General features: G+C 44.5%; 1 protein-coding gene across 6 annotated transcripts in view; it reads right to left on the minus strand.

Moving 5' to 3' along the window:
- LOC107665258 (homer scaffold protein 2) overlaps nt 1-9,334 on the minus strand; it is a 23,973-nt gene that overhangs the window by 4,815 nt on the left and 9,824 nt on the right. For 4 of the 6 annotated variants that reach the window (XM_016456113.1, XM_016456105.1, XM_016456094.1 and 1 more), the window contains 3 exons: nt 4,258-4,414; nt 3,389-3,520; nt 2,813-2,905 (listed from right to left, as the gene is read on the minus strand). In XM_016456113.1, the coding sequence (XP_016311599.1) occupies nt 2,813-2,905; nt 3,389-3,520; nt 4,258-4,414 (382 nt within the window). Of the gene's footprint in view, nt 1-2,812; nt 2,906-3,388; nt 3,521-4,257; nt 4,415-4,548; nt 4,593-5,366; nt 5,423-9,334 lie in introns of those variants that run through there. The other 2 variants (XM_016456068.1, XM_016456076.1) reach the window with 2 other exon arrangements.

Below are 9,334 nucleotides of genomic sequence, written 5' to 3' on the forward strand. Positions count from 1 at the left end.
ACCTATCGGACTGCACCATCTAGAGTTTCATGCCAGAACTTTGCATTTACTTTTTCTAAATAAGGAAAAATAAAATAAAATTGTTTTATATATACAGAGCCGATCCTCTCTATATGCAACGTACGCATGTTGCGTAGGGCCCCGAAACATCAGGAGGCCCCCTTCCTCTCAAAGATGATTTCATTTCAGTTTTGTTGTTGATTTCGGCCAGCTGCTATGAAAACATGAATGTTTCTTTAATGCAGTGGGCTGTCTCACTTTCTACTTAACATGCCAATCAGTCAAACCATGTAACATGACTGTCGTATAAGTCTCCATGCCGTTCTTGCTCGATACTAAAAAACGAGTTCAAAGCACTGAGCTGCGGTTTCTCAAGCGCTTTCCATGAGCGCGATTCAAGTCGGAGTGAAACATGGACAAATATGGCTCTATGTATATGTCAAAATGTCCGTCTTGATGAGTTTTCACTAAACACAGTCAGCTCTCACAGTCAGTTATGTCTTAAATGAACATAAACAAATCGAATGCTAGTCAGTATATTAGATCTGTGCACTCCGTGACAGCATCCTACTGTATAAACCTGCCTGTCTGTCATCATCTGCTCTTCACTTAATATTGTTCATAACTTTATGAATTAATTTATTTTTAATTTATATGGTGAAGTCTATGCAGTGATTTATTTGTACATTTGATTACTTTAATCAATTTCTGTATAGTAGGCTATTATAGGCTAAATTGTTTTTTTTTTTCTGTTGTATTTGCCCTATTGTTTGCAATTTTCTTCCTTTTTTGTATTACTGACTTTTTTTTTTTAACTCACTGTTGTTTTGACAGTGAAACTGTTCTGAAAGAAAGGTTAAGGATTTTGGGAGCATTTTGGGGCCCCGACAAAGTTTTGCTTAGGGCACACAGAATTCTAGGATCGGCACTGTATATATAAATATTAGGGGTGTAACGGTACACATATTCGTACCGAAAATTTTCGGTATGGGTCTTTCGGTTCGGTATGCATGTGTACCGAACAAATCATTCAATTTTTTCACGAAATTCAGACAATACATGTCGTTTTGGCATTCTTTGATGTGGCGCTACAGATCGCTGTATAAACGCCTCAGTTCTAACAGTAGCGCGGAGCGCGATCATCCCTTCATCTTTACTACTACACTACTCAAAAACAATTAAAGGAACACTTTTTAATCAGATTATAGCATCAAGTCAATTAAACTCCTGGGATATTGATCTGGTCAGTCAAGTAGCAGAGGGGGTTGTTAATCAGTTTCAGTTGCATTGGTGTTAATGAAATTAAAAACGAGTGCACTAGATGGGCAACGAGACAACCCCTAAAAAAGGAATGGTTTTACAGCTGGAGGCCACTGACATTTTTTTCCCCACTCATCTTTTCTGACTGTTTTTCACTAGTTTTGCATTTGGCTAGGGTCAGTGTCACTACTGGTAGCATGAGGCGATACCTGGACCCTACAGAGGTTGCAGAGGCAGTCCAACTCCTCCAGGACTGCACATCCATACGTGCCATTGCCAGAAGGTTTGCTGTGTCTCCCAGCACAGTCTCAAGAGCATGGAGGAGATCCCAGGAGGCAGGCAGTTACTCTAGGAGAGCTGGACAGGGCCGTAGAAGGCCCTTAACCCATCAGCAGGACCGCTATCTGCTCCTTTGTGCAAGGAGGAACAGGATGAGCACTGCCAGAGCCCTACAGAATGACCTCCAGCAGGCCACTGGTGTGAATGTCTCTGACCAAACAATCAGAAACAAACTTCATGAGGGTGGCCTGAGGGCCCGGCTCTAGTCCTCTACTGGGCCCTGTGCTCACAGCCCGGCACCGTGGAGCTCGATTGGCATTTGCCATTGAACACCAGGATTGGCAGGTCCACCACTGGTGCCCTGTGGTTTTCACAGATGAGAGCAGGTTCACCCTGAGCACATGTGACATGTGAAAGGGTCTGGAGAAGCCGTGGAGAACGTTATGCTGCCTGTAACATCATTCAGCATGACCGGTTTAGTGGTGGGTCAGTGATGATCTGGGGAGGCATGTCCATGGAGGAGCGCACAGACCTCTACAGGCTGGACAATGGCACCCTGATTGCCATTAGGTAGACCCTACGCTGGTGCAGTGGGTCCTGGGTTCCTCCTGGTGCACACAATGCCTGGCTTCATGTGGCCAGAGTATGCAGGCAGTTCCTGGAGGATGAAGGAATTGATACCATTGAATGGCCCTACACGCTCGCCTGACCTAAATCCAATAGCACACCTCTGGGACATTATGTTTCAGTCCAGGTTGCACCTCAGACTGTCCAGGAGCTCAGTGATGCCTGGTCCAGATCTGGGAGGAAATACCCAGGACACCATCCGTCGTCTCATTAGAAGCATGCATGCATACAAGCACATGGGGGCCATACAAGCTACTGAGTACCATTTTGTTTTTTGGGTCGACGTAGTTCATACGTAGTTCTGGGTTTTTTAGCTTGTTTACTGTACACCTTGTCACACAGCAGCTTTTAGACATTGTTCTGTTTTTTATTATAAGTCAGAAATGACAAGGAGGCAGCTTCCCGCAATACAAAGTCAATGGAGAGGGTTGGATTGCCCCCCCCCCCGTGGGCGTGGCCTAAATGTGCTTTATCTCTATTCCGAACAGTGAAGTCAAATCCGAGATACGTATATATGCATGCATATACAAATATATATTTTTCCTCCTCAGTTTAAGCATTCTGCTGTTTCTGTCTCATTAGGGTCAGAGGAACCTGCAGGACTGCGTGTTTGTTTTTCAGATGACGATCATGTTGTCACATGTACCTGCGACTGATCGCTGGACGTCTCCATCTTCTCCTGAGATTTTTCTCTGGCCAGTTTCGCAGCTTCTTTGACCTCCTGGAACTTCTCAGCAAACTGAGGTAAAACACAGAAAAAACACGGATCAGGAAAGGAAAAAAACACAGATTGGGACTTTTACACCTCTGATTGTCAAAAGGCTTATGAAATGAACATATGAACCTTCATAAAGGTGTTTTGCTTCTACAGTTACTGCAGAAACACGTGCTGTGACCGTTTCAGATAATTATAAAACATCAACATCAAAAACAGCCACATCAAGTGTGCATGCATGCGTGCGACGGCCTGTGTGTGTGTGTGTGTGTGTGTGTGTGTGTGTGTGTGTGTGTGTGCATGCATGCGTGACGGCCTGTGTGTGTGTGTATGTGTGACGGCCTGTGTGTGTGTGAGAGTGTGTGCATGCATGTGTGATGATCTGTGTGTGTGTGTGACGGCCTGTGTGTGTGATGTCTGTTTGTGTGATGTGTTTGTGTGTGTGCATGCATGTGTGACGGCCTGTGCTTGTGTGTGTGTGCAAGCATGCGTGATGTATTGTCAGACCTTGGACAGCTGTTGTTCGGAGGCGAAGCCGAGTCCAAACACTGTGTTTGCACGACTGTCGGCCCACTGGCCAAACTTCTGCGACGTTTTAGTGAAGTTCATATTGGGGGTGATTGTGCTGTTGATGATCACCTGAAAAACAAACACATCACAACGTAACACACACACATCATTCCTGTGTGTTAATAAATAAGAGTGCTGATCTAATATCAGTCCTTAATCTTTCACATGTCACTTCTCTATAATTCTCCAAAATGTGACTCATATGTCATAAATACAATTGTTGTTGGAAACAGTTAAAGACAGCTGGACTGATTAATTAGCAGCAAGAACACACACACACACACACACACACACACACACACACACACACACACACACACACACACAGCTATGTATTTTGTGTATTTGACGTCATTTCTTCAGTGTTTCACTCTCACTGATTCTGTGTGACTCTTGAAGCTGATCAGAGTAACGTGTGTGTTCGACCAGCCATTTAACCTTAACACGTGTGTGTGTGTGTGTGTGTGTGTGTGTGCTGTCAGAGTGACGGCAGCAGGTGTGTGTCTGTCTGTCTGCTACTAACACACTAATGTGAGTGTGAGTCTTCATCAATCTGCTCTCAGAGAGTGACAGCAGCAGGTGTGCGCTGTGACATCATCACTGCCGCCTCCATACTGAGGGACTGATCCAAATCTCCATGGCAACATGAACCATAAACCCTCTGCAGAGGAAGACCCTCAGTGTGTGTGTGTGTGTGTGTGCGAGTGTGTGTGTGTGTGTGAGCACTCAGACTGTGGATCACAGCATCAGCAGACCCTCTTACACTGACTCCATCACACACACACACACACACGTGTCTGTCTGACCTTTGACCCGTCCACGCTGATGATGCGGTAGCTGTTGCGTGTGCTGTCATAGAAGTACGAGACGGTAACGGCCTGTTTACTGGCAGGAACCCAGTTCTTCTTAGTGGTGGGATCGATCTGGAAGACATGAGCTCTGGTGGTGAAGATCGGCTGCTCCCTGCGACACACACACACACACACACACACATCACATGATGGTCAGCTCAGGTCACCACACACTGCAGTCACACTCATCTGTGTGTGAAATAATCAACTTCAGCTTGATATTAATATTTAGAACATTATCAGTACTTGTTCATTTATTTGCACAGTTTGCACTCATATGAGAATAAAGCACACATCATCTGCCAGAGCTTCTGAAGATCAGTGATGACCTACAGCTGTCAACATCAGCTCATGCTAACGATGCCTGACTGAGACAACGACCAATTATACAGTTGACAGTCATTAGACACTGACCGATTACAATCAGTTATTACAGAGTGATAATGGGCAAAACAAGCCTAAATAAAAGGCAGATCCTCATCCGACTGAAGACCATTCACTCTACAATTACAGACTTAATTTATTTCTAAACATTTGATAATGAACACGAAGGTCTTTTCACTGAGTGCCAAAAAAGTCTCATCAGAAAAAGTGCGTCACAATGAAACCGATATGAATGCGAGTTGAGCTAAAGTGAAGCCCACATTAAGGGAAACAAATCTAAACTTATGAAGCTGCTTCTGCTCAGCGACTTTATATATTTGTTTTTTACCATGATTTACCATGAAGTCCAAAGGAATTACAGATACCAGCTGCACTTCACAATGCCAGACACATATTATTCATATAATGGCTGTAAATTATTTATAATTTGATTTGCCCCAATTATTATTTTTTCCTCTTTTAAATTTTCCTTTCCAAATTTCTTCCGCTTTTACACATTTGGAAGGCTATTCATCCACTCTCAAACCCCCTGTAGTTCATTCATGAAGTTCAGTTTGGGAAACCCAGGCTTAATGTAGTGTTTAATACACATCATGATGTTGGTAACAAAGAATGGAATATATTTTAGGTCAAAAGTAATTTTTAAAAAAAGTAATGAAAAATTATTCAGAATACATTACCTGCTATGTGTAATCCAACAGATTACGGTACGAACTATGATTTCTATCATGACAGCTCTCGGAGGGATTGGCATGGTAATGTACACGACAATGTTAATGTGTTTGGTCTTGGTGGAATAGATCTGCTGCTGCCAATACATCCACACCATGCTGCTGTGAGCATGAAAGAAATACTGCTGCTGCACAAATAACATGAAATAACCCCCATATAGCACACATGAATCACCTCGTAGCAGATCTATACAGGTGGAGCTGGGGAAGGTGGAGGGTTTCTGAAGCACGCTGCAGCTAAATATATGAATGTACAGCAGCGAGCTCATTGGCTGCTGATACAAAGATAACCAATCAGCTGCACCATGAGATGATGATGTCATTATGTCAGATTGAGTTTAACCTATCGGACTGCACCATCTAGAGTTTCATGCCAGAACTTTGGATTTCTGTCATGTAATTTATAATCAGTAATTGATTACAATTTGTAAGTAATCTACACAGCACTGTAAGTAATGCATGTCGAAAAATAAAACACAAGGTAAATAAAAAATGACATCACTACTTTTCAAAAATAATTTAAACAAATAACGGGCTCACAACATGAAAAGTTTTGGATTTTAAAGTGAACTTAAGTAATTACAGCAGAGGTTTGAGGAATAACTGTGTGTGTGTGTGTGTTTTTGTGTGGTGTGTGTGTGTGTGTGTGTGTGTGAAAGAGTGCATCAGTTCAGCTCATTAAAGCCTTCCTCATTAACTCTGATCTGATTTAGATTTGACACAGACGTCACGTGATTTCTGATGACGACCTCAAACATCATCTGAATGCATCATCGGCCCGCAGGCTGACGTCATGTTCACGTGGCATCTGAACGCTCACGAGCGGTGTGCGGAAACATCGTTAATGTGAGGTCGATTAGCAGCGCTTCAGGAGGACCGTCTCTGTTCATTCATGAGTGAAGCTTCTGAACGCTCACGAGCGATTAACGGTGTTTCAGGAGGACCGATCATGTGAATGATGAGATGACACGACTCCAAACGTCTTTTACTTTGCTGAAGGTAAGTGTGGCAGAGTACAGAACGCAGAAAGATACAGGACCGTCCTGTCGAGCGTAGAGCGCTTCCCCAGATCTCAAAATAACCTGACAATGACGAGACGCGCGTGTGATTCACACATAACCACAGAGAAGCATCCAGAACTTTCCCTGTTCTCAGCTGAGCCACGGCAGGAATGCGGCACTACCAGCACACACACACCCACAGAGCCACACCTGAACTCTGATTGGAGCAGACCGTGGAGTGGGAGGGGCTCTGACCGGACACATTCCTGCAGGTCAAACACCAAATCACTGAACGACCAGAGCCACAATCACACAGAAACTCAGGACACAAGACTCCCGCGACTTCAAATCGGCCGCTCAGGAGGTCAAGCTCAATCGAAGCTGGAAAGTTGTGCCATTTTTAATCAAGTCACATTTATTTCATACATAATACAGATTGTTTCAAAGCAGTTTCACAGCGATAAACAGGGAATAATGATTCAATGATCCAAACAGAATTCAATTCTGCTGTGACTTCAGCAGCGGCCGCACAAACACAGTCCTGATCAATATCTGTCTGTTATTTTCCCAGAACAGATCAGACTGGACAAAGTCAATCAGTACAATGATGATTAAAGCAATTGTTCTGTCATTTACTCCAATAACACTGCAGCCCACTGGTGACAGATTGATCGATTTCATTTCATATCAACGTTTAATTCCTTTAATACCTAAATATAATTGGAGTCATTTGTTTCTCCCAATCATAGCTGTGGTTTATTCCACCAATATGTGCTCTTTTACCAAGCATTCAGAGCGTTTGTGGCGTAAGGCGACCCGTCTGACCACATTTTTGGATAACTAGCTCAGAGCCTTCAACAATAACTCTCACTGTCTTTCAGGCCATGACGGCAGATCTGGATTGATCAGCACTACTGAGGGCTCATGATGCAGATCTGGACTAGGGTTGGGACGATGGCTGATAGACATCACGATGTTGAGCCGGCACCGTGATCCCCCCTACCCCGCAATCCGCCGCATGCCAATACCGTTTTCTGAAAGAAAATGACATGTATAAGGAACCCCTAAAGGGAATAAATACGAGATGGGAGGAAAATATATACTTCAATACTCTCAGTTATATCATTGGGTAATTGTACTGTATATAAATTGCGGGCATCAGGGAGCCGCTATTATGCCTGGCATTGAAACTGCTTTTGAATGCACGATCGCTTTTTAGTTTCACTTTCACTTTCGAGATTTGCTATCGCACGTACTTTGTTTATACTATGGAGCGGCAGTACTTACTACACATTTTACAAGATTAGATGTTTGTCAGTGGTGCTTAGGATCTGCAAATCATTCGTCATTCCTCAGTCATCTCTCCTTACTCTGTTTATGTGGTAAGTGAAATTTTATGTACTGTAATGTAACAGGCTACCGCTAGCAATCGTTATTTGTTTTCCGTGCCTTTCTGAATACGAATTCACGTATTGATCAGCACTACTGAGGGCTCATGCTGCAGATCTGGACTGATCAGCACTACTGAGGGGTCATGATGCAGATCTGGATTGATCAGCACTACTGAGGGCTCATGATGCAGATCTGGATTGATCAGCACTACCGAGGGCTCATGCTGCAGATCTGGATTGATCAGCACTACTGAGGGAGGGCTCATGATGCAGATCTGGACTGATCAACACTACTGAGGGCTCATGATGCAGATCTGGATTGATCAACACTACTGAGGGCTCATGATGCAGGCCTGGACTGATCAACACTACTGGGGGCTCATGATGCAGGCCTGGACTGATCAGCACTACTGAGGGCTCATGATGCAGGCCTGGACTGATCAGCACTGCTGAGGGCTCATGATGCAGATCTGGACTGATCAACACTACTGAGGGCTCATGATGCAGATCTGGACTGATCAGCACTGCTGAGGGCTCATGATGCACATGATGCAGATCTGGACTGATCAGCACTACTGAGGGCTCATGATGCAGATCTGGACTGATCAGCACTACTGAGGGCTCATGATGCAGATCTGGATTGATCAGCAGATCTGGACTGATCATGAGCCCTCAGTAGTGCTGATCAATCCAGATCTGGAGCGAGGAACGGCCTCTATCTGCTGTTTGGTGATAAAGCGCTGGGATTAAAGCCTGAACCGCAGCGGATGAGCCGTAGCTCGGCAGAATGAGGTGCTGGACTGGACAGTCTGCTGTAAGTCACTGGCTTCGGCTCTGGGGCAGCAGCAGATGGTTGAGACTGACACCATCTGTGACGAGGCTTCTGGACAGCGTCATTTACCAGCCGTTAGGGAGCATGTGGGGTCTACGGTGTCCAGAACACACACGTGGTCAGCAGCTTGACAATGTGTCAGATCAGCGTCGGTGAACTTGTTCCATTCATGTAACTGGAGCCATCGGCGCTGTGGTTTAAATAGACTGTCCAGTCCAGCACCTCATTCAGCCGAGCTATGGCTCATCCGCTGTGGTTCAGGCTTTAATCCCAGCGCTTTATCACCAAACAGCAGATAGAGGCCGTTCCTCGCGGTCACAGGTTTGTGTGGAGAATGAGGTCAATCTATAACCCCGTCACTGAGAGAGCCTCCAGTTGAAAACTGTGTCACAATCGATCAACATCACATCGTTAAAAAACACCCACAGTGTGGAAAACCTGAGCCAGCCTTTACTAATCCAGACTTAAAGTGTCTGATGTGATATCAGTTATATACATACAGTATTTATTTACACTGTGATATAGTGGTTGAAAGCATAAATGCTGAGAGTCTGACAGGAACAGTCTGCAGTGCCACAAACTTCATGATGTAATAATCTTGTGTGAGAGAAACTCAGCTGACCGCACAAACTGGTCCTACAGCTTCATAAGAAACCAGCAGCACTTCAGGCTGGTTTCACACACACACACACA

This window comes from Sinocyclocheilus anshuiensis, unplaced genomic scaffold, assembly GCF_001515605.1.
Source record: "Sinocyclocheilus anshuiensis isolate Anshui unplaced genomic scaffold, SAMN03320099.WGS_v1.1 scaffold1303, whole genome shotgun sequence".
NCBI classification, from domain to species: domain Eukaryota; kingdom Metazoa; phylum Chordata; class Actinopteri; order Cypriniformes; family Cyprinidae; genus Sinocyclocheilus; species Sinocyclocheilus anshuiensis.